This window comes from Sinohyriopsis cumingii, chromosome 9 (genome assembly GCF_028554795.1).
Source record: "Sinohyriopsis cumingii isolate HCF-2022 chromosome 9, ASM2855479v2, whole genome shotgun sequence".
In the NCBI taxonomy this organism is placed as follows: Eukaryota; Metazoa; Mollusca; class Bivalvia; order Unionida; family Unionidae; genus Sinohyriopsis; species Sinohyriopsis cumingii.
The window spans coordinates 79,972,821-80,000,365 of record NC_142969.1 but is presented as its reverse complement, the minus strand read 5'-3'; the positions used below and the strand labels follow the sequence as shown (position 1 = coordinate 80,000,365).

Genomic DNA, 27,545 nt, shown 5'->3' with positions numbered 1-27,545 from the left:
TTTTTATTGTTTTCCTGTTGTAAGTCTACAGACGTATTTTAGGGTGTACTTATACATTATTCGAGAGGAAAACCAATTATTCGAGAGGAAAACCAATTGTTTGGACTGTTTAATGGAAAGAGAAAGTGGTCATTATTTTAACTATAATATTATTCTGAAACTATTGTGAATTATTGAAAAGATTCCTGGACAAAGCCATTTTTACAACGTCACGATTCTTGGCGGACCAGCATATTTCCGGTTTTGAAATTCCCACGGAACTTTTAATTCTTTTGGACGTTCATATAACTTTATCGGGATTATTTTCGATTCACTTCATAATCCGGAAAGTTCCTCTCACATTTTCATTTGGAACATTGATAACTAAATTATTTGCTACGTTTTACAAAACTTGTTGATCTTGCTTTTTTCGGTTACTTAATTGATGACCATTGAGTCGTAAGAAGGGGAACACTCGTAGTAATGAAAGCTGAGTAAAAAGAATTACTCATTACGAATTTTAGCAAAGACGTGCATTTAAGATAAATAACTTGTTGGTCTTCATTCTAAATTCATGTACAGAATTATTGTAAGAAATCAATTTTTGAAAACTAAATTCATTGCTAATATTACACGTACTTTTTTGTAAAAAGCACATTTGAAAATATCGAACACCAATTGTATGATTGTCCACCAGTGGAAGACCTTTGGAAATACTTTGATGCATGGATAACAAATTATGTACCAGATATTATTATATGCTCATTTTTTTCCCGGTTAACTTTACATTGTCAGAATCGTTCAATATTCCCCGATACTGAACGAGCGCGACAATACACATATAGCATTTACGTGAAGAAAGAACTACTTTCTACTGTAAACAAACAATGGACGCAGACGCCAGCACTTTTGATTTATTTAATTTGTCCGCGGATGAAGTAAACGAGTTGTTTCAGCCATTTGAGGGTAGAGATGTCAAAATTGAAAATGTGGATGAATTCATAGAATCCCAAAAGAAAATTTCAACAAAGCAGGCTACTGAGCGTCATATCAGAAATGTGCAGCAATGGCTGTATGAAAACAAACGTGAGACACGCTGCATTGAAAATATCATTCCGGATCATTTAAACACGTATTTAGCCGAAATGTTTATAACGATTCGCAAAGACAATAGTTCTGTGTATGAGCCATGCTTTTTAGATTCCATAAGAAACATCATAGAACGACATCTTAAGGCTAAAGGGTATCAAGTCTCTCTTACAGACAGTCAATTTCAGAAATCAACCGAAACAATAAATTCTAAAAAAAATGCAGCTGAAAAAAGCTGGTTTTGGAAGAAAAGCAAGAGCATCAGAGCCGATAAGCCAAAATGACGAAGAAGCTTTATTTTCAGCCGGTGAAATGGGCTCTCTCACGCCAGCTGAATTGCAATTTTCACTATTCTACTTTTTTGGAAAAATGTTTGGATTTAGAGGCCGAGACTAGCATAGATAATTAAAGTTTGGAGATGTATCAGTTTTCACCGATTCAACCGGTACAAAATATCTTCAATATGCTGAGAGGGATAGCAAAACCTTTGACGGTACTGGGAAGGATGACTACAGATCAACAATACGTCGCATTTGTTCTACTGAAACAACACCGGAGCGAGATCCAGTTCATCTTTACATGCAATATTTGAAACGAAGGCTCTTGGAAATGATGGATGCCGACAGCCCCTTTTATTTGACACCAATTCAGAAGCTGACAGAAACTTCCCAGATATGGTAATTATATTTCGAAAATAAATGGGTTTTTTAAGAGTGAAACGTTGTTTGATCTAATTATTTTTTAAAAATTTTTAATTGCAAAATATCTAATTTATAAATCTTGATGTTCTTACCCCATTTCCAATTTTACAAGATATGAAATATAGAAATGTCAATTTAAGAAAGGCTTACTAATAAATGGCAGAAACCCCAATATTTACTGGCGTTCAACTGGAATAATTCACTGCTCTGTAGAATAATCGACATAAGTCGGTGTAAGATATGAAATTTCCAACCGCGTGTCATAATTCTGCATTAGGTACGAGTTTCTGTCTCCGAAGTTGGAATTTTTCTATTCAAAGCAGCATTTTTTTAAAAACGTTTCTGTATGAAAAATGAGGCTCCAAGTCAACATAACGTATTGGGAATAGTGATGCAACTTTAAAAGAGCAAACTACTCTTTGAAAATATCAACGTTTGAAGAACAGTTGTTCAGACCGCATAGGCAATCGTATTATGCAGCTTACGAAGTATGTACTGCAGATAGATTCCTGTCCGCTTATGCATAAGTTTAATCTAGACAGACAAAACAATAATGATAAAGTACTAGATTCAAGCTTTTTGGTGTTTATTTACCCTTCAAAAATGCTTATGAGTTATGCCATTCTAAAAAGGACTACAGGGAAGCAAAACATGTAACAAGGTAGATCAATAAGATATGTCCTGATTGCTGGAGGAAAAATTCAACCGTTGCTTGTTTTAGTGCGCAAATACGTCCAAATTAACGTTTATTTTGATACATGTGAAAGAATACTCACGTGATGATGAACACTGGGCAGGTCTGACCATGCTGTGCACATTATTCTTTCAGTACAAGGTCTCGCCACGAAAGACAGTAGTAACATAATGAACGATAGAGATATACTCCACCATCGATAGTCCACAACGAAAAACACAATTGCGTAAATATTGGAATCTGACAATAGATCCCATTTTTGACGTAAGGCCATGACGAGATGAAGCTAGTCATTTCCATTTTAGATGGTGATACGAATATATATATTATGCAGAACTATATTTTTATAACTTCTGGTATGTGATTGTTCCAAATTTTGTAATTTTTGTTCATGGTTGTAAAATGTATAGAATATCTTTTATTATAAATTGTGTACGTAATTTGGCTCTGTTAAAAACGCATATTGCGTAGATCTATAAATAGATGTTTATGTACGTGAACACAATTAGAAATAATGATCATAATAGTAAGACTTAAAATGGCAACTATAGCATAGTTTCTGAATGACTGATGTGATATAGAAGTTTCGAGAAGAATTCTGTGGATTCCCATTGGTTGTGTGAGGTCATGTGAATGTACTTTTTTCGTAGTAAATCAATAGTGTATGTTGTCCCATTGGGTCTTTTGCGAAATACAGTCGCAATATACAGTGTATATAAGGAGAAAATTAAGTCTTCAGTTTCATTCCAATTTTCTGCAGTCCTTTACACATTTTGCGTTCCACATGTAAGTCTGCAGACGTATTTTATGTTGTACTTAGACAGATTTCGAGAGGAAAACCGTTTGTTGGGACTGTTCAGTGCTCATTATTAGGACAATCCTGTTATTCTGGAACTGATGATTTATTCGAAAGAATTCTGGACAACGTCATCTTGACAACGTCACCATTCTTGAGGGACCAGTTCATTTTCGGTATTGAAAATTATAAGGAACTTTGAATTCGTTTTGGACTTTCATACGCCTTTATAAAGACTAATTTGTATTCACTTCATTATACTGTAGGCTCCTCCCACATGTTTTATTTATCCCTGAGAACCATACAGAATTTCAGCTTTTCACTCCTGTAGAAATAGTTATGTAAAAGTTTATTACTTTCAACGATTTTTCTGGGTCTCTTTTGTCTTCTTTCTGTTATGTGGTTACCTTTGAATAAGACACACTTAGAGTGGAAAGCGCTTAGGATGGCTAGAATAGCTAGAAACTAGTTTTACACCGTTCGTTGTCAGTTTTTGCATTTATCTATCTATTTATCTATACGTCTCTCTCTCTCCCTCCCTCCCTCTCTCTCTCTCTCTCTCTCTCTCTCTCTCTCTCTTTATATATATATATATATATATATATATATATATATATATATATATATATATATATATATATATATATATATATATATATATATATATATATATATATATATATATATATATATTAAACATAACATGGCCTTTGAAGTTGAAGTGTAGGTATAAAGCAACATGATATGCCAATACTACTGGTATATCAAATTGTGGTTTGCCCATGGCGTATGATTACACATAATGATCAAGTTTTTATAGCCATTATACTCTCTATTCATGAATATGAATTTCTTGGAAGATTACTTTTAAAAATGAGAAAATAACAAGAAAATGATTTTCATGTAAAATATTTTTATAGAAACTAACATTTTAATACCAAAAATAACTAAACAAAACAAACAAACAACAACCATACTCAGTCCAGGAAATACATATTTTTGGGCTCCACCCAGTGTCGTATACTTTCATCTCTGTCAACACTGCTGTATCAAGTCTCTCTCTCTGTCAAAAATCAAACACTGCAACTCTGTGGGAAAAAGAAAACAATGACATCAGATAAGGAGCAAGATGATGAAATAATATTTAATCTACTAAACTGTGAGTTAATTGAAGAGTTTGATAGAGACATGGCTCAGACATTTGCAATGAAAATAGTCATTGTGTTAGGGGAGACAGACTTGTACACCAGGAGCCTGATGATATTCTGAAATTTATAGAAAGTAAGCAGAATGCAAACACTTTAAAAAAGACACTTTTTGATGTAAGGTTTGTGACATAATTCTTGCAGTAAAAATTGAATTCAGAGATGTACACGAAATACACCCACTTGAAGATGATCAGCACCTGGCTAGTTTGATACTGTTAGGAGAAAAGATGGACCTGAGTTTGAAACAAACAGATTAAGAAGTATTTTCAGTTCCATTGATTGACCCCTTAAAATCAAGAATTATGCAAATACAATCATGAGAGGAACAGTCACAAATTTTGCATTAACAAGGGAAGCTCTTCGGTCTAATAAAAAAGACTTAAACGCTAAAGGACAAGGTAATAAACCCAATCGGAGTCAACCGATCACAGACGAAGAAATAAATGCCTTGTGTATCAAACATTTAATGGGGATGGAAATACCTGAAGCCATTGTTTAGAAATTGTGGTTTAACAACTCTGTGCATTTTGGTTTGAGGGGAGCGACTGAACATTACAATCTGAAAAAGGGGAATGTTACATTTAAAAGATGTGAATGGCCTCGAGTATCTTAAAATCAATGAAAGGCAGACAAAAACAAGAACGGGAAACGAGTTCAAGGACATCAGGGATATTGATCCTAAGATGTATGAAAACAGAAGCAACACAGAGAGAGAGAGAGAGAGAGAGAGAGAGAGAGAGAGATCCACATCTTATCTACAAGTGTTATCCTGAGCTAAGACCTGCAGACCTTTGTCAAAGTGAAGATAATTTATATATTGCGCATAACAATATGCCAATCTCAGCGACAAACCCAAAATGATTCAGGAAACAAGTCGTTGGAATTAACAAACTTGGATGCATCATGAAAAATGAAATAAAAAGCAAATATTACAGAAAAAAAGAAATAAGCAAACACTAGTAGCCGAAAATACCTAATTCACAAGTTAAGATACAATAGTACTCCCCAACCGATATCATGCAAATTTCAGGCCACAAAAATTTACAATCTATAAACAGATACTTAAACGTTAGTGACAAACAACAACAGACGTACTCCAATTACCTGATTAACACCGGCCACACAAGTAATGATGCTGTCAACCCCAACCCCAACAACAAAGAAATTTTAAACTCCACAACAACAGACTGTAGTATATCACGTTCCCAAACGTGTACTATTCAAGATAATCAGATTATCAGCAAACTATTTTACGGATCAAGCATCACCGTACAAAATATGTTTGTTATGAACCTCCCGTGAAACGTGAACGAGATCCCTAACTGGGCCATTTTCTTTCAACAGACGAATTATCAAACAGGCCCACACAGCAAAAACGCAGGAGAATCATAGAAGGTGACACTGACAGTCAGTAGAAGAGCGAAATATGGACAGAAACAATATTTATAAAATGTTGTAAACGTTAAATTGTTTAATTATCTCTTGTTCCTTCATTCTTTTGATGTTCCTGGCTCGAATCGTAGTGGTGCTATAGATGCAAATGGGCGCTCTGTTACATGACAACGAACGCTGGAAAATCCAATGTTTGCATGCATATTATTCAACATTTTTTGAATGTGAACTATCAGCCTCGTAATTTCATTTCATTTAATATTGGTGAAAGGAAACATACAGCAATTAATTTTAACGAAGTGCACACGAAATTATGAATCACTACAGAACTTCTTGTTTGAACGTACATAAATGCGAGGGGTTGTGAAGAGTTCACTTCCTTAAAGTGCACTGTTTATGGCATTCAGTTTTATCTCCCATATAAAATGAAAACTTGTATGTGGTATAAATAAAATATATGTATAGTATGTACACTGTATGAATAATATACCACTCGTTGTATAAATGTTTCATTAAAATGAAACTCGGCATGTCTCGTTTCCTTTTAATGACACATTCATAAATTTCGTGGTATATTATTGATTCAGCGAACATATTAGACACACACACACACACACACACACACACACACACACACACACACACACACACATATATATATATATATATATATATATATATATATATATATATATATATATATATATATATATATATATATATATATATATATATATTGTGATGTATATTGAATTTGTATTGTTTGCCTGGAAGATCGATTTTGGACCGACCTGATTGATGTCCCTTTTTAAGAATATGTTTATATGGATTTGAGTTCAAAGACCTTGATTTTTCCCTGGTTTTGGCACGTTGTTTACAATAATTTTAGTAAAAGACCTGAACTAGCTTACCGTGTTCTAGATATGAAGTTTTAACCCACACTGTACCATATTGTTGTGTCTTATTTTCCTTTAACAGGATGAAGTAAACGTAAATAATTCATTTCTAGTTTAAGTGCAGTTTTGTTCAGATGTAATTTGTGCTGAATAATTTATCTATAGTATGTATTGGAATTTAATAAATGCTCATTGACTAAAAGATTATTTTGGGATTGTGGTGAATTTTTCAAAGACGTTATGGTATATATCTAAAGGATTAATTAAAACTGTTAGTACCTCAAACTATTCTAGACTGGAATTCATTCGGAATACATAATACGTTTGGACGTTGTGTTAAGTCCTTGTACTTATTCACTTTGTGTTCCTGGGAAATAATTTATCTGTTAAATATTACAAAACTTGTTGCTTTTCGATTTCTTTCTGTCAAAGAGAAATGCAATTGTACACTAAGCAGAGCAAAAAGTAATATCTCTTAATCCTACAGGGCAATGCATGACAATATCAATAAAAAGTTGAAACACTGATAAATAACATTATCGTACAGGCAAGATTAGTGGCACTCGGATCTTATATTTCCCATACTCCATATCTCCATATCAAAACTGTATCTCATGTCAACGATGACGATAGAGACAACAAATATGCTTCCTTTTCTAGACAACAAATATGATCTGGTTTCCTTGATAAGAAAGTTGCCTCATGGGACAGATTGATAAAATGTCAATAATTCAGGTGACTAGTAAAGCAGAAAACATCCAAGATGATTAGGACAACTAACTTTAACAAACTTGATGCTTACCAGGTCGAAAATATATGGAGCATCAAGTGGCGATTTCGGTTTTAATTTTAATTATTGCGATCAATTTATATTTGGCAATAATGATAAATAAACGACATATTTGGTCCACCCTAGGGTTCTCAGAAAATGTACATATCTACCTGACAGTTTGTACTAATATTTGAGACAAATGTTCGTTTTCTGTATTCATGGACTGGTGTTTTCTCTAAGCAAAATAATCATCGCCCCCCACCGCATCAAGTTCTTCTTCTTCCGCTGTTGTAAAATAAGGATGCATTGCAAATCATTTCTGATATTTTTGTTAATTAACCATGTGTCAATCACTTTCAGATTGTATGTGTTACGACTCTATGTCTTAACCTAAGTAACAGAATTAACCAAAACCTACATGAGTAAAATTACTTTGAATACAAAGTGAAAATTTAAAAGGAGTTTTATTGTAAATTAAATTCCAAATTATCCGAAACATTAAATCACATGTCGAAAACATTAGAGTTCTCCGAAGAATTCTGATCTTTAATGTACTGATGTACCAACGCTCTTCATTCGACTGCTATACAAATAGTCTCAAAACACTATTTTAGTCCAAATAGTCAATGAGTACTTTGTAATTCCAGTGAATAATTTTAATAAATGATTCCTCTCAAAATTATATGGGAACACAAGTAAACTTAACGAAATGAATAATTTTGTTTACAAAAAGCGTATATGAAATCTTAAGTCACCAGTATGTGGGTCACAGTTCATTCAAGAACATTCTAAGTTGCAAACAATATGAGGTCTTGTACTTAAAGTTTATAAACAACATGACACTAATTAGGCAGACAATATAACTTCACAGGAAATACCCCAATCTTTTATTTAAATCCAAGTAAACATCTCTAACAATGACACTAGTCATGAAAGTTAAAGGTCGACCTTCAAATATGAACAAAAGTCAAGACACAATAAAATTAAGTATGCATAACACGTATAACATCCACGTGAATCTTAATTGGCATTGGTCTTATTTCATTTAATATAAAATTTTGCCAAATATTCAAGGACGCAGTGAAAAATGATACATATTATAGGTATTGTCTATGCTCATTTTGTTCAAAATTTCAGCTGCTAATTTCTTCGGGTAATAGCATAAAATATTCTTCCTGTTTCTCTGGTTAGGTATGCTTTCCTTACAATATACAGACAAAAACACACAGCACACCGACTCTGACACGCACACCCCCACCCACCCACCCACCCACCCACCCACACACACACAACCAGACATGAGCAACTCCAAAATACGGTGCTTCCTAATGTTTGATTTAGCTGATGGTTTGAAGATTTTAATGGGTTGATGTTCTTGATTTCAATATGAGCGTTTAAACGTACCATCTGGTTGCATTGTACATCCCTTTAATGAATGTATAGCTGTACTAAAAGTCTATATATGCTCTATGCACAAGTCACCAGAGCATGTAACTGCAGCTCTAGCAATTCAATCCGACTTTACTGTAATGAATACAGTGCGATATTGGAATATTCTCACATGGATCGAGAATGAGGCTTCTCGTAAACCAGATTTCTGCCTTTGTCACTTCTGAGTCTATATGATGAACAGCGTGCAGAAATATCTCGGAAACGTTGTATAGAGATTCACATATTGCCCATCTCAGCTGATTACGAGTGAATTAATGTCATGATTTTAGAGACATGTGTAATGTAATCGTCAAGAAAATGTCATTTTAGTATAAGGCAGTAATAAAATAAAAGTTTTCATTTAGAATACAATTTCGTGCTATGAAGTGTTAAAGTTTCAAAGATTTGAAACCAGTAAAATAACCTTTGAAAACGAGATACAGAATAGATGTTTAGTTTAAATAATTTAAATTCTTTACGCCTTTGACCTTGCAGACAACCCGCCATTAGCGCCATTAGTCAACTGTAGTTTCGAGGACGGTATGTGTGACTGGAACAATATTTCCGCTGGCTGGAAAATCGGACAGGGATCACAATTTACCAGTGGGACTGGCCCAGTGCAGGACCATACCTTCAGGAAAGGTTGGAACATGATATCTAAACTGTTTTAACGAAATTATTAATAGTTTTGCAGCAAAGATCATATTTAATTATTGTGCAACTTCCAGTTCTCTACTGGTATTTGAATTAGTAGTAGTAATAGTTGTAGTAGTGCTAGTAGTACTTATCGCCTGGCATGTCTGAAAATATTTTGCTCGACACAGGTCTCATTGCGACAAAACTGAATACACAACGGTAGGTAGGTATATCTATATTTCGCTAAATCCTGGTACGTGATTTGTACCTAACTTTTATAACTTTTATTCATGCCTGCAAATTGTACAGATTATGTTTTGTTAGAATTTTGGCTTATGTGACTTGGGTCTGTTGAGAGCGTAAAATTACATGGAATCTATAAATGCATGCTTACGTATGTGTTGATAGTTACTAATAATAATCTTAATAATACGACTTAATGCCGACTTTGTGTTTATTTCTCATAGGCTGATGCGGTTTAGACGGTTCTAAAAAAATTAAGTAACTTCTAACTGGTTTTGCTAGTTCACGTGAATAGGCGATTTGGAGGCAAATTGAGTCGTAAGATATGACACGTGATGTGTTGTGAAATCTACTCGTAAAAGATGGTGAATAAAAGGGGAGAAGTGAGCAATGAGATTCGTGACAATTTTGGAGCGATATTATTTTTTTATCATTCTGTTGTAGGTCTTCAGACACATTTTATGTTGTGTTCGAAGGGAAGTTTATTTGGACCTTTCAGTGGAAACGAATGTTGCTCATTATTTGGACTATAATATTATTCTGGTGTTAAGAGTATTTAATTTGCATTGTTTTTTATTGTTTTCTTTATTCATTATATGCTAAGGATAATTGTATCTTGGACTTGCCTTGTCCAAAATCTACCTGACCTAAATCATTGATTTATTTTCGTTCTGTAAATAACTAGTACACAGCTAATATTTTCACTTCAAATATGGTTTTAATATTAGGATCATTATTAATCGAAGTAAACATATTTATCTTGGTCTGATTCAAGGAGATTGTGATTACCATGTTCTTTATTTTAGTTGTAGTATCGGACCTTATAATTATAAATAACGTTATATGTTGTAAACATATTGAATCTTCCAGAATGAAATTCACATTAATTTTTCTTTTAATATTAAATGCCTATTTCGACTTTGGTCAGGTCGAGTAGTATAAAATCTTATTACTAAAAAAATATTTATTCGTGGTGTAAGATGTGCGCAGAATCAATCGTATTATTGTTGTGCCCGTGGTTTCATGTGGGTTTGAATTTATTTATCCAGATTTTTTAATTCAAGTTATAAATTTCTGGAAATACAAAGTGTGCAAAAATAACATTCTTAGAAAGATATATATAATATATATATATATATATATATATATATATATATATATATATATATATATATACATATATATATATATATATATATATATATATATATATATATATATATATATATATATATATATATATATATATATATATATATATATATATATATAATGAATAAACAATAACAACCACACATTCATTTGATTGAATGCACAATTTGTAATTCGTTGTGGATAAAGTCCTCACAGATGTCGTAAACAAAACAAAAAGTACACTAAGTCTATAATTTGGCCATGAGTTTAAATATCATATCTTGCCATGCCTATAATAATTTGTTTTACTGACAAATGCAATGGTCTCAAAAAAAAAACATTTGAAGTTAAACCATGAAAATATGCACTTGATCTCTCGATACATGCACGTTTTTTTTTCCTTCTTTTTCTCTTTTAGCGAACGGAAGCTACCTATATCTAGATTCAAAATCAGTAAACGCGACGCAGTCGCAGATACTACGGAGCCCCCTTGTTCACTGGAATGACTGTTGTTTCTCTTTGTGGTTTCACATGCGCGGCTATGACATCGGCAATCTGACGATTTCCTTAGAAACAAACGTTACCACGACAGTGAACAGTCCCACTGGAACACATCCTGGAACCAGGACGATTCTTTGGAGTCAAGAGGGAGAGTTGGATGATCAGTGGTACCAGACTGAGGTAACTATTCAGATTCAGGAGGATTTCAGAGTCCTTCTGGAGGGGACGACCAAAGGACCGAGCGGAGCAATAGCGGTCGATGACATAAGACTTTCTGAATATTCCTGTGAAGGTTAGCATAACTGGGATAAAAATATTTCATTTCATACATTCAATCATTTTTTATTTAAATTTTCATTGTTTTCATTAAATTTCATTTTGAACTAGTCCAACAATTACTTGCAAGGTTACTATTCGACTCATTCAAAACAAGATGCATTTTCCGAACAGATACTTGAGTGTTCAGTTACAAAATGCAAATTTCTGTACATCGGATAGATTTCAGAAAGGAATTTGCAATATAGTTTCAATTAAAGTGCATTTATTTAAAGAATTTAGGTAATTATGTGCGCCGTGCTTCGATCGAACTTTAAAAATTACCTTCCAATATATTTATATAAAACGACAGTTAATACCAGAGCACTTTGCAATTACTATATACATGACAGGAAATAACCTACAACATAGCACTTGATCAGCCTGTATTTATAAAAGACCGTTCACGTTATACATTATATTCTGCTGTATAGGTGTATGTATGTATGTATGTATGCATGTATGTATGTATGTATGTATGTATGTATGTATGTATGTATGTTTGTATGCATGCATGCATTAATGGATGGATGGATGGATGGATGGATGTATTTATCTATGTATCTAAGTATGCAGACTGTTGTTTATTCTGCAAAAAGATATTGCAGACACTAGAATAGCCCACCACATGGACTCAGTCTTTGGTCATCGTGCTCCCTAAGCTAGGAAACCTACCGCTATGCCAAAACCACAGAGTCATTAGTCTGATCACCCACCCGAGGAAAGTCATGAAATAAATAATTCTCAAGAGACTAAATGCTCAATCAGAGAAAATTATTATTGAAGAGCAGAGAGCTTTCCAAGTAGATAAAAGCATCATCATCATCATCATCATCATCATCATCATCATCATCATCATCATCATCATCATCATCATCATCATCGGGGCCCCGAGTGGCCGAGTTGTCTAAAGCGCTCTTCGTTACGGATCACTGCCATCTCCCCTCTGTTTGCGTGGGTTCGAGTCTCGGATTGGGCTAATGTGGGTATATGAGAAAGCTTGCCAGTAGCTTCTCTTTCCGGAGTTTTCCCGGGTTCTTCCTCCACCATTAATACTGGTCGCCATGTATAGCCTATCGTGTGCTGAAAAATGTCGTTAAACCCTACAAGAACAACAACAACAACAACAATCATCATCATCATCATCAGTCTCATGACCTAGTGTGGTCGTCGAGGCACTGTGCTTCTGAACATCTGACCAGTTCCCTCCACTTATCTCAATCATGTGCCAATGCCTGTGTCTCCGCAAAACTTTTTCTGGTCCATTCTGTTATGTTGTCAGTCCAACTTTTTGTCTGTCTACCTCTCCTTCTGCCACCCTGGACTTTGCCCTGCAGGACTGTTGTGGATAGACGGTTGGCTCTAGTGACATGGCCATACCATTTCACTTTCTCTTTTTGACGGTGGTGAGGTGGTCCTCATATTGGCATACTTCACTCCTCATTGTGTTACGCACTTCTTCATTTGTGATGTGGTTTATGTAAGAGATGCCAAGGATGGTTCTGTAGCATCGCATTTCAAGGGACTGGATTCTTCGTTGTAATTCTTCTGTCAGAGTCCATGCCTCACATGAGTACAAAAAGACTGAGATGACTAGAGCTAGCAATAGTCTGAATTTAGTTTTCAGACAAATATTCTTGTCTCTCCGGATGGGTCTTAGCTTTGACATAGCAGCCATTGTTTGTGCTGCTCTTGACACAATTTCTGCTCTTGATCCCTCTTCGGTGCTCATGGAACCAAGATATGTGAACTGGCTCACTGTTTCCAGTTCATGTCCTCTGACTTTCATCTTGGCTGAGGTTTGTTTGCCACTATTTGTCATCAGCTTTGTCTTCTCAGCGCTTATCTCCATGTCAAATCTGGAAGATGTTTCATCAATGGTCCTTCGCTATGGTGGCAAGCTCGTCTTCACTGCCCGCCAGGCAATCAATGTCGTCTGCAAAGCGGAGGTTGGTGATGTTACGCCATCCAATGCTGACCGTCCCACAGTGGTTTTCCAGGGCTTCGCTCATGATGCGCTCTAAGTAGATGTTGAATAGCGTGGATGACAGGAGACAGCCTTGACCCACTCCCACTGTTGTCTGGAACCAGTCCCAGACAGAACCTTGGGCGATTACTGCACTGGCAGCCTTGGCGTAATACTGCTTGATGGTATTGGTGAACTTTTGACCCATGTTATACTTCTTCATTGTGGCCCACAATGCCTCATGCCACACTCTGTCAAAGGCCATTTTGAAATCTATGAACACATGATATATGTCTTGTTGGTGTTGTGAGTACTTTTCGCACAGAACCTTTAGATTGAATATTTGTTCTATTGCGCTTCTTCCACTCCGGAACCCGGACTGTTCTTCAGCGGTTATTTCTTCTGCTTGTGGTTTCAGTTTATTCAAGATGATCTTCAGCATTACCTTACTGGCATGGCTGATCAAACTGATATTTCTGTAATTTTGGCACAGCTGGAGATTGCCTTTTTTGGGAAGTGTTATAATCAGTGACTGGGTCCATTGTGTTGGCCATTCACCTGTCTGTCAATTCTTGTTGCAGAATTTTGCTAGTAGCTCTTTCACTGATTCTCCCCCATTCTTGATAAGTTCAGCTGGGATGTTGTCTACTCCAGCTGCCTTCCCATTCTTCAGTGCTCTTATTGCTGACTCCACCTCTTTTTTGAGAATGGGGAAGTCATCATCATTTGAGGAGTTTGGAACTTCAAGCACCTCTGGGTCTCCTGTGGACTGATAGTTGTAGAGTTCTTTGCAATACTCAGTCCATCTTTCTGCAATGCCACTCGCTTCTGTGAGGCATTTTCCATTTTTGTCTTGAATGGTACTGACTCTTGGTTGTTTCTGTCTGGTGAGGTCTTTCACAATTTGGAATGCCTTTTTGCTGTTATTCTTTATCAGACTGTTCTCCATTTCTGTGCACCTTTTACCAATCCATTTTCTATTGCTTTGCTCATGTTTCTTCTGATATTCTTGTTTATTTCTCGGTACTCCATTGCTCCTGTTGTGTGTCTGGATTTTTTGAGTTCTCTTCGGGCATCACACAACTTCAGAATCTCTTCTGTAACCCAGGGTTTTTTCTTCGGGCGATGGAGGCCAATGATGTCTTTGGCAGCTGCTGTCATGTCTGTGTTGAAGGTGTCTGTCATCTCATTGACATCACCATCCATCACAAGGAGTGGAGCAAATTTTCCTCCAATTGTGGCTTGGAATGACTTGCAGATGTTAGGGTCCTTCAGTTGTTCAAGGTTGAATTTGAGCTTGATGTTCTTTGGCTTGTTAATTTTCTTCAGCCTCACTCGGAAGTTCATAATCACGAAGTCGTGATGACTCGCAACATCGGCACCTGGAAATGTCCTTGTTGTTGCTCTACTGATGCCAGATCAGTAACGGTTTTAAACAAGTATGTAGTCTATCTGGTTGTGATGGGTTCCATTTGGTGAGTGCCATGTCCAGCATCGTGAAGATTTATGTTGTCCCAGGGTGTTGGCTAGTACCAAGTTGTTGTAGCTTGGGAACTCGAGCAGCCGTCTCCCTCTTTCATTGGTAAGGTCATTGCAAGAAGGTCCATACTGTACTTCCCAGTCTTTTAGAGCATCTTTGCCAACTTTGGCATTCCAGTCTCCTTGGACGATGAGGATGTCTTTTTTACTTGCCATGTTTATAATATCCTGTAATTTGTTGTGAAACTCCTATTTCTTCATCATCATGATCGGTAGTTGGAGCATAGACTTGGATAGTTGTAATGTTAAAGGGAGATGTTTTCAGACGAATGGAAATGATTCTGCTAGATATGAGGCAGCATTCGAGCACAAATCCCTTGATGGCTTTGTTTACATGGAACCCTACTCCATTTATGGACTGCTCACACTCTCCACTATAGTATATTATATGCCCATCTTCGGTTTGGTGTTCTCCTAGGGATTTCAATCTAACTTCACAGAGTCCCAGAATGTGCCATGTGTAGTGTTCCAGCTCATGAGTTAACTGTTGGAGTCTTCCAATTTGCGCCAGAGTTCTAATGTTCTAGGTGGCGAAGGCAATACTGTCTCTCGCTCTGATTTTATGCATAGTACAAGTAGCACACTTGTCACATCCGTCCTGGTGGACAACGGCAGGCGCGGTTCTTGTTGACCCGGGCGACGACTGATCCGGTATTGTAAGCTCAGATTTGTCCAGCATTATCAGTGTGTCTTGGGTAACAGTCGTCTGGCGGAGCCCATCCCTCTATCGTTCGTCTTGTAAATCTAAGTGTACATCTATTTTTGATGGTTACAATTTAATTGATTTTTAATTCAAGGCGTGAATTTCATTCATTATTATTCAGACATATGTAGTTTTGGCTTTCAGGAATGAAATGTGATTAATGTAACTTTGATAATATTTCTCCAGTGACCAGCATAAATTTAATCTCGCTGGGAACTTTGTAACATTGATCAACTAAATAGCATTTGTAAATTAAGGCAACATGTATTTCCCCTAAGGATATATTAAAACAAGTTATAAAAGCCCAATTTCCTCATATTCATTGAAAATCAAATCGAAATTAATTTTTAAACGTATTTTGTCCTTCCTTCATGTTTTTCACGTGTTTATTGTAGACACAATAATGCTCGAACTACATTAAGACGACATTAACGTATTTATTTAGTGCCTTTTAAAATTTCCCAAATCTTCCATTGAATACGTAACGAAGCAAACGAAGCATATTCAATATTTAATATAATATCTTGTCTTATAAAATTTGCGTAATTTGCATTCGCAGTATATCAGCAAAATGAATAATGTTAATAATTTGCACGATTGTTCGCATTGTCAGTATTCATTTCCGTCCTTTTTAAATCCCTTTATTTCGCTTATATAGCACACAGCCATGATCAAAAAATACTGATGTATAAGATTTTCTATATATAATTTGTAATAATAAAATCACTTATTGGATTAAATGAAAGTTTTCTTTGTCAGACGTTCTGCATCGTTCACAGAAAGTGCATAATGATCGTCACAGACGAATAAAGGAATTTAATTACAAATGTCACACTTTGGTTATGCTATGTACATGATATATTAGCTAACCTAGTGTATACGGTCACTCCCTATGATGGCGGAATGTGGCATATAAGAAACTGGACAAACCATATAAATGAGGAGACAAGGACGACTACTTCAGTTCTTACTTTGGCCTTATACGGTTGAGTCATTTATTTTACTATGATCAACGTGTAAAACAACCGATATGGAAATTCAAGTCCTACCAGTCACGTAATTTCGATGCTATATAATGAAGTTGTTCCACGGCTAGTCAGCCTTTGCATTAGGCGGAAAGGATCCTGCTCGTCTTGGCAAAAATAAGTAGATTTAATGTAGTCTTTACAGAAGGTTGAATATGGAATGTAAATAAATGGAATAAGTGGTGGACCGTTTTAATTTATTTACAATGGTTTATTTACTCGTGATCTTGAATTTATGGAAAATATCCCATGCAATGTAAACGTGACAGTCATTCAATTACAACAGTGTTTAATGCTTACTAAATTATTGTATTGTCGAATATAATGTTATTCTCTAAACCTTTAGTTATTATGTAACTTACAGTTGTTGATGCTGCTCAGTGGTAGTGTTGCTTAGCAACCGTAAAGTACATGCTAAATATTTTATGGCAGTGTCTTCATTTTGCAATCAAATCTGTAACACATATGCATCGAATCGAATCTGTAACACATATGCATTAAATCAAATATGTAACACGTGCATCTAATCAAAGCTGTAACACATATGCATCAAATCGAATCTGTAACACATATCCATTAAATCAAATATGTAACACATGCATCAAATCAAATATGTAACACATGGATCAAATGAAATCTGTAACACATATGCATCAAGTCAAATCTGTAACACATATGCATCAAATCAATTATGTAACACATGCATCAAATCAAACATGCAACACGCGGATCAAATGAAATCTATAACACATGTGCATCAAGTCAAATCTGTAACACATAAGCATCCAATCAAAGCTGTAACAAAAACAAAAATGATAATGATAGAGAAAAAGAGAATTAAATGCTGTACTGTTTAGGACGGTGAAGATGTAACAAAAAAAGCGAAGTATGTTTGTATATATGCATTCAGGCATGCATGTATGTAAGTATGTATGTATGTACGTATGTACTTATTTGTACATGTATGTATATATGTGCGTGTGTTTGTGTGTGTGCGTTTGTGTGTGTACAGATGGCTGACTGACTTTATTTCTAGGCAAACAGAAATAACATAATGTTTAAGAGATTCAGTATAAGGCATGATCCTGAAAAGATACAGAAAATGACAGAGGGCATTACATATCTGTATGTTATTTTACAAGATTCACGGACTTTTATTTGGTTTGATTGAACTATTATAACAATATATCAACTTTTTGATTGAACACGTCAATTCTAACTCGCACCTATAAGTCAATTCTCAATGTTTTCTCTAACGATGATTATATGCCTTGTGTAAACAGTTCAAAATGTCCAACAAGGAGTGTTTTCTATGAATATTTACAGACATACAAACCAAGCATCGTGAAAATCCTGAACGTAACTTTTTCATTAATGTCCGTTATTGATATGTTGGATAGTGCTTACAAGAAACATAATAAATCACGTCAAGTTCAGGTCCGTAAATATCATAATCCTTTTTTAAATTTTGACATTATTCATTTTGTGGACGTATGATAACAAGTACTATCTGTAAATAGTAATTAATATTGACATTCCCTTGCTGTGCAAATGTAGCATACGGATTTGCGAACTAAAACTTTGTAGCGTTCCTAAGACATTGTATTAAATATTGAATGTTTTGAATGCTCACTGCCTTTTGTGGGAATTTTTAACGGGTTCGAAATAATTCTGTTTGAACTCTACTCTTCCAAAAGTGCTACGAGCGTGGTAGGTTGTGTATTACAGAGGTGACATAGGAGAAGAAGAGAAAACAAAAGAAACATGTCTAAAAGATTATATCCGATTTAATTTTCAGTGAATGTGGGGAAATGCTTCATTTATAGCTTGTTTTACTATCTCGTACGGGAAGACAGGTGTTACCCTAACTAGTCAACGACATTTACGATGATGAATGTTCTAAAGATCCATTCCTAGATGTACTCAGTTCATCAAATTCCTAGCGATGTTAATAAGCTTTACCTGGTCCTTCATTATAAACATCATAAGTTGTTATTTTACCGCATTTAGTTGCGTTAGAGAAGAATAGTAAAGTGCGTTTTCTTATTTTTACAAATCTGATTTCCATATATTTACTGAAATTATTCAAGACATTTTCTTTAAATTAGAAACATTGCTTTCGACTAAATAATGTTATGACCAAGTTCACATTAGACGAATTATAATTTGAACAATATACCACGGTGCAATTTCTTTAAAAGTCAAGGTTAGTGATCTATGAATATTCCTAAAATTCCGGGTGGCACACGAGACTGCATAAGACTGAATGCTATTTATGAGCATTATAAAGCTTTGTGATCTGTATTGTCCAACACGTTTAAGGTTAAGGTGACCAATAACATTATAATACACTGCTGAGAATTTTTATTTTAAGTATTTGGAAAAATAAAACTTGGAAATAGGTTTATGGCCAAGTATTTTGCGTTATATATTGAGTGATTGTGGTGTACGTCTCTTTTTGTGTATTTAGTCATAAAAGTCCATGATTCTTCATAGTCTTTCCAGCATAATGTGATTGAAGATAGGATGGGAGGTGCTTAGTTTATTTCGACACATTTGTAGTGTTAGTGATTTAGGTGGTTTTTTTATTTCACATAGGAAACCTTGTTCAAAATATTGTTTGTCACTTAATTGTGAACATAGTAATGATCAACCTGTCTTTATATCCTCCAAAAGGAGATTTCATCTTACAAATATTTAATTATTAGTTCAGAAACAAATAATTGAACTGTTTCCATTGTTGACTAGAGTAATTATTTCAGAGCGACAATAATCCTTTCAAAATTAATAAGATAATGAGATATCAACAAATAAATTGTACACTCACAGTGGACATAATAGAGGTGCATAGTCAAGGACGTACATTTTTACAGTTCAAGTGGGAAAATTAATAGGGGTCTATTCTTAAAATGACGTTTTATAGGTCCCTTATGAGGACTTTGTATAGCACCTAAACAATATACAGTCCAAAGTCATGCAGCGCAAAGCCGACCAGCAAGGCAGCAGGAGACTCGTGGATGGGCGGATGCGTCCATTTCCCGAGCAGATAAAGCATCTGTCACTGCCCACAGGAAAGAGCACCAAAGAACAAATCTTCAATCTCAGACTCTTTTCCGAGATATAACTTCAGCATCAGCAAAATATGCACCATGTCTTTATATATTTAAAGAAGGCCTTTGGCAGGGTATGACATGCGGGATTATGGGTAACTATGAGGAAGTTTGATATCAGCTCGAATGTGGTGCAGGTTGTTGAGCACTTTATAACAAATCCACCAATGGTGTTCTTATTGCCGACTGAGGAGATTGATTCCGATCAACAGTTGGAGTCAGACATGGATGTATACTGTTACCTACGCCCTTCAACATTTTCCGGGGAAGAATAATGGAAGATGCATTGGAATTCCACAAGAGTACTGTCAGCATCAGAAGAAAAACAATCACCAACATTCGCTTCGCAGATGATATTGATGGTTTAAGTGGATATGAAAAAGTACTTGCTGACTTAGTTGAGGGCCTCGACGCAACCTACTCAGCATACGGTATTAAAATTAGCACCGAAATATACAAACTGATGACAAACAACACCAATGGCATCAGTGTAGAAAAAGGTCATTTGGCCAGAAGCTGTAAACAGTCACTATCTTCAAGTACTTTGATGAGTTATCGGAGATGAAGGCTGCAAACCAGTGTAATTTTGCAGGATTGCCTAGACAACAACAGCAATAATAAGACCAATATGGAAGAACACCAACATTGCTCTTGGTTCCAAATAAAGCTGATGAGCTTTATTATCATTTCCATTTTTCTTTTTGATTGTGAAACATGTACGCTCACATCGTATACGGCAGGATTCAAACCTACGAAATGAGATGCTACCTCGCTCAAATGGAGGAGAACATGCAATTAAAACGTCAAACACTTTACGAAATAAACTTACTGCGAGACTTAGGTTATGAGAGTGGGCAGTCGGGGATGCTGGCTACCCTCAGGGATACAAATAATCGTACTTACTCACGGTGAATTGTGAGGTTCGTTGCAACGTATATAACGTTTGTTTATAATTGAGAGTAGTAGTCTAGGACAACATGACTAGTGTATGTTTTGTGAATAACACATTATATAGCTAATCTTTATCCATGTTTCCTTGTGTACAATCATGTTTCCCATGTTCTTTGCTAACGTTTTTGTGACATACCTGATAATGTCTATTACCTAGAATGTTCTGGAAATTAACTTGCGACCATCATCCTGCTCGTCTTTCTGTATCTTACGTTTATATATTAAGGTTGTTTACGTCAAAATATTTATTACTATTTTAACATTTGAAATGGTATCAGCCTTTTGTGTTCAGTTTCAATTTGATAATATTTTCACATTTAAATTATTCATACCAATGTGCTCATTGTTATCTTCAGACTACATCATTATATATGTATAGATTAATATATCTTGTATCGCATAACGTGTTTCTTAGGTTATTTCGAATAGATAGCGGAAACTGATTAACTGGTTTTAATGTTTTGTTTAGTACTTTGCTAATCTTGCCTTTGTTCTTGTTTTGTGTTTTTAAGTGTACGGTTGTTGTTGTTTACATTTCGGCTGTGTTTTTTATTTTGATAAAGCAGTGGAGAAAGTTGTCTGGTTTTGTTTGTTTCTTTCCAATATTTCAGGATAATGTTTTGTTTTTTTGCAGTAGTTGAAAATGTTGTATTGTAATATTTGGTTTGATGATGTAGTTCAAAAAGTGAACTCGTTTTGTCTTTTGTTATTTTATCTTTTGTGTGTTATTACGACTGTATGCTTTTAAACAAATAATATAAATGAGTGAGAAGCAACAAATAAAACTGAACAAATAATTTATTTCCCTACAGTATAAAATGAAAATATAAAAAAGGAACTTATTGAATTGCGAATTATATCCCAAATAATCCTTGAAGTATAGACACAAGTGATATTGATTTAAAGTCCTTAAAAAACTTTAGTGGAGGCGAAAATTGAATCAAACGCTGGAAGTGTTGACGTGCCTGTTGTTGCCCGTGTAGTGGCCATTTATCAACAGTCCTTTTTGGATCACAATAATACAATCCAACAATTAAATCCTCATTTAAATCCTTATTTGAAATTTCATTAGAAATTCAAGTCATTAATTCCAAGAATGATATTTTTGAAGAGCATTTTTATTTCCCGTGAATAAATAATTTCAACAAAATTAAAACCCAAATGAAATAATGAACACAGAAACAATATAATTGATTCTGCCTAAAGATTTTACAACAGGAATAATTAATTTGTAGAAAAAATGTTTTATGATCCTCTACTCGACCTCAAAACACAATTAACATTTTCTAAAAAAGAAACTATTACCTAATGTAATGTTTCCTTCTGTAAAGTACAGAATGTTACAAAATGAAAGTCTGGTTATAACTTAAGTCTATTACTAACATTGTGATATAAAATGTATAGTAAACACCAGGTAGACCTGGCATTTTATGGGATTTTGAAAGCTCTAGATTCAGATAAATATGTTTACTACAAAGCAAGTCAATGTCCCAGGTCAGATAGAAAATGAACTTGAGTTTGGACAAGGTAAAGTCCAAATAGAATGTTACACTTGTTACGTTTAGGCTCTTTTAAACAGTAACAACATAAGAGTGAAGACAAGAAACTCTGTTAAATGTAACACATAAATTCTTTAGCTAGAAAAACAAGATAACAATGAGAACAAATCTTGCGGTTCAACGAATGTAATCCAAAAATAATCAAGAATAATCCAAGAATTAAAAAATTGAAATCCTAGAAATAAAAAGTCCTAAATGAATCTCAGTTGGAGTCCTGAAAAATCCAAGATGGAGAACGATGACGCATGCAATAGTCAATGTTGTCCTGATGTGTCAGTAATTCCTTGTTGAACTACAGAAAATAATCATCCAGTTTTTAATTCCGAATAAAATTTCAATAATTGTCTTTGTCCAAGATTTATGTAGGAGAACTTAAATATTTCCAGGGAAAGAATTAATAATTCCATAAAATAGAATTTCAACTGAAACTGGTCACAAAAAGCACCCTTAAGTGTCAATGGTTTATTAACCAACTGACTAAATTCTCTATAGAAAAAGGTTATAAACAAATTTAAAACGCAAAACAGATTCCCGTATGAGGGTCACATCATCATGTTTCTTGAACACAATATAAGATTTTAACATCTATAGACTCGACTAAAGCCAATGAATTTTACTCTGGAAAAGAATTTAAAAAAGTTGGTTACTTCAACTCACTGATTTCTGAGACAAGGCCAAGAACTAAGTGATCATTAGATAGAAGGTTTCTATTATTAGTGATTACGAAGGTCAGGTCTAATAGAACTGAATTTCTGGAAATTGAACTTCTGGAAAATGTCAAATCCAGTAAATAAAATTACTTTATAATAGCATGTAATAAAATAAAAGAAATTTAAAACTAACAAAGAAACAATTAAATGAAATCCGATATAAATTTAATCAAATATACATAACAGGTCCGCCATAAAGAAAAAGAAAGATTATATAATAAAGCTTTCTTTTTACCATATATTAGTTATTTAAGAGGTTTAAAAAATATAAGAAGAACTGTTATGAATTATACAAAGCGTACATAGAATAGTAAATTTCTATACACTGGAAAATGCATCCGCTATTAAATTATCTTTTCCCCTGATGTGCCAGATGTCAATATTATATTCGTGTGACAACAAACTGAACCTTATTTGTCTTTGATATTTATATTTCATCTTGCCGATGAAAGTATGTCTGCTGTGATCACTGAACACAATAATCGAAGAACTAATGTAAACATCAAAATGTTGTAATATCAATATCAAAGCCAAAAATTCCTTCTTGATTGTTGAATAATTTTGTTGGTGCATTTTTAATTTCTTAGAAAAATGGCCCACTGGATGATCACTCCATTTTAATCTTCTTGAATTAATACTACTTCAATCCCAATATCACTTGCATCAACATACAGTTTAAACGATTGGCTGAAATTTGGAGCTGTAATAACTGGCGGTCTTTCAAGTATGGCTTTTAACTTACTAATTGCCTCCTTACATTTTTCAGTCCAAATAAACCTGTTTTACTTGTTCAATAAATTTGTCAAGGGTCCTGCAATTATGGAAAAATTGAAATAATTTCCGAAAATATCCAGCCATAACTAAAAATTGCATCAGTTGCTTTTTACTAACATGCACAGGGAATTCAAATATAGCCTTGGTCTTAGCATCTATAGGTTTAACTTGTTCATGCCCTCGATATGTCCTAGAAAAGTTACACTAGCACGGCAAAACTCAACTTTGGATAAATTAACGATCAAACTTGCATCAGTGAGTCTGTGAAAGAATTTCCGAATTGTTGCTAAATGTCCTTTCAAGGTGTCTATGTATATGATGACATCATCGATGAAGGCGTCACAATTATCTAGACCAGAGGTAATCATATTCATCAGACGTTGAAAAGTACTTGGCGATCCTTTCATCCCAAACAGCATCACTTTATATTGATAAAGTCCATCTGGGGTCAGGAATGCTGAAATTTCCTTTGCTCTTTCCATCAGTAGAATTTGCAAAAATCCTTTCAGACGGTCAAATTTGGTGACATACTTGGCATTTCGATTTTATCAATGCAGTCATCGATTCTTGGTAATGGAAATGAATCTGTGTCACACTGTTCACCTTCCTATAATCAGTACACACTCGGAAGGTTTTATCTTGTTTCGGAACAAGTATACATGGTAAAATCCAGTAACTTTTACTGAGCTTTACAAAATCATGCTCCATCAAATACTGAATTTCTTTCTTCAAGTATTCCTGTTTGAGAGGGTTTATCCTGTACGTGCATTGTTTCACAGGTATGGAGTTTACAATTGCAACGTCATCGAAAATTTTGTTCTTGTAGGAGCATCTGGAAATAAGTGCTTATAATCAAATAATAACTGTTTAAGTTCATTGTTTTCTTGCTGTTGCAAATGTGAAAGTATCTGGTCCAGATCATTCATAATTTCTGAATTCCGAAGGTTTTTCACTCCAGAATCAGTAAAGTCCGATAGTATTCCTCCACTTCAATTTTCACGGAGTGGGACAGGTACAACTAAATTGCGTGTATAACCTGGCTATCTCTCTGAATATACTGGTACTCCTATAATTTATTTAGATCCCAGGAGGACTAACATTATAATTTAACTCATTCATTCTATTCTGAACTTTGTAAGGGCCGTACTATATAATAGGAAAAAAATTCTGAAGAATGAGCAAGAGAGACTGAACTCCATTGCCAGACTCAAAAGTTCTCTCCGTTGTAGTTCTGTCAAACCAAAATTTCGCTTTTGAATTGAATTGCTGAATGCCAAATTCAAGCATAATTAACTGGAAAATTCTAGAGCTAAAATTTGACCCTTGATCAGTGTAACGTAGTCGAGCTGACCCTTTGAGACCGGGCATGGTTTTAAAGAAACAATAAACACGTTCGTGGATGACTAATGACAATATATTAAACACTGGTACTAATGATATGAAAATAACACAGAAAAGCATATAAAATGAATATAAACACATACGAAATATAAATTGACTACTATGTCACATTCAAGTAGTCAAAAGTTCTAGAAACTCCATGTAAAATTCATGTACACAAATATCTCTAGCAAACTTTCATATAAACAAATACTTGTTGCAAACCCATATAATCAACTACTGGTTGCAAACATTTATGTAGTCAGACACTACTGTCGTAATTCACATGTAGTCAAACCACTACTTGCTATTGTTCTTTTACTTGTAGTCAAAACACTACTTGTTATTGTCCTTTACTTGTAGTCAAAACACTACTTGATTGGAAGATATACGTTGACACGGCCTTCTCTCTGACATGGTCACTTCTCCCCTCCGCACTTGTACCCGTACGCTGGCACTGAATTGGTGGGTTATACTAATGGTACACCAGACGTCATGGTATTCACAAGCCCATCCGGCTGCTCATAACCGGCGAGCTGAATATGGAAAATAAACACACCTTTCCAATAGTCTAATTTAATTGGAATGGGTTTTGTTGCAACTACTTTAAGAATATACGATAGGCACGAAGTATGACATAGAAATGCTATGCAATAAAAACAAATATACGTAATGCTATGACATTAATACATACATAATATGTTTTCGAAATTAGTCGTGATAGCGACTAGATGAAATTAACTCGTTACTACATTGATTAGGTTATATCTTAATAAACTGAATTGCAAATACGATAAACGATGTGACCACATAATACAACAATGAACGTGCTTTTACGAAACTGAATAATTATTGTAAATAATAAAAAGAGTTGACTAAAAAAAAAACATTCGACTCACCCAACTGTTTGGCTTTAACGAAATTACAATGGCACCTGACCGACAGCTGAATATGTTTAAGAGCTTCCCTCTATATTGGCTGTGCCCTTCAATATCTCTACCCGATATATATAGTAGTGCGCAATAATACATTATTTCTCACGTGCCGCGCGAGCAATAAAAGCGTCGCTCGAGACGACGAAAAATTACAGTTACAGAAATATTACGGCGCGTGAAATAAGACAACCTGATTTAAATGAAAAGTATGGAAGACTAAATGAGCCATATCGGGCATTTCGTAACAATCAGATTTGACAGATTTGGGAAGGCCAAACTGAGTAAAAAACTTAAAGCTTTTGCTTTTGTTTTAGATTTAATAGTCCTCAAAGGAATTGCCTCCGGAAACCTTATTGCATTCAATACATGACCGTGACCTTGACCTCTTAGAAATAAGAGCATTTAGAATAGGTCTGCTTAATTTTCATGCTTAAATTTCAATTTGTAGCTATCAGAAATAACGTGTCTTTTCTTCTTACAATAGGCACACGTAGGAAGAGACAGGATCTTTGATCAAGCTTATCCGAAGCTTGAGTTTTAAAAGTTGTGCTACATTGAGATTTAGAATGGCTTGTATTAGGCTGAAATACTTTTCTGCCAGAAGAATTCTGAGTGGAAGACATGCCTACAAAAAGAACAATATGAGCTAACGATTACTTGTCAGCAGCACGAGCAGCATTTTCCAAGGTTTCGACCTTATGCTCATCAAGATAAGTTTTGATGTCACTATTGATACAGTTCTTAAATGTTTAAAGTAATACAAGTTATTTGAGACTTTCATAATCTTAATAAACTTTCTTCGCTAAGCACAATCTATCAAATGACTGTTCTTCTTCTCTTGTAATTTCGACATGAGTTCGTCCAGCTTCTTTTTATAGTTTCTGAATTGTTGCCGATAAGCGTCAGGGACTAACTCATACCCCTTTAAGATGCATTTCTTAACCACATCATAGTCAGCAATTTGCTGTAGTGACAGTAAACGGTACATATCACTAGCTTTAGAAGTAATTACACATTGTAATAATGGAGACAGATGTTCAATTGGCCATTTTAAATTTTCCGCTATTTTTTCAAAACTAGGAAATATTTGTCTTCTTCTTTTTCTA

The 27,545-nt window shown here is 34.7% G+C and overlaps 1 protein-coding gene across 7 annotated transcripts in view; it reads left to right on the top strand.

Moving 5' to 3' along the window:
* Window positions 1-27,545, top strand: part of LOC149792096 (MAM and LDL-receptor class A domain-containing protein 1-like) — a 43,784-nt gene that overhangs the window by 3,563 nt on the left and 12,676 nt on the right. For all 7 annotated transcript variants that reach the window (XM_089970609.1, XM_089970610.1, XM_089970615.1 and 4 more), the window contains exons 3-4: window positions 9,454-9,600; window positions 11,390-11,764. In XM_089970609.1, the coding sequence (XP_089826735.1) occupies window positions 9,454-9,600; window positions 11,390-11,764 (522 nt within the window). The remainder of the gene's footprint in view (window positions 1-9,453; window positions 9,601-11,389; window positions 11,765-27,545) is intronic.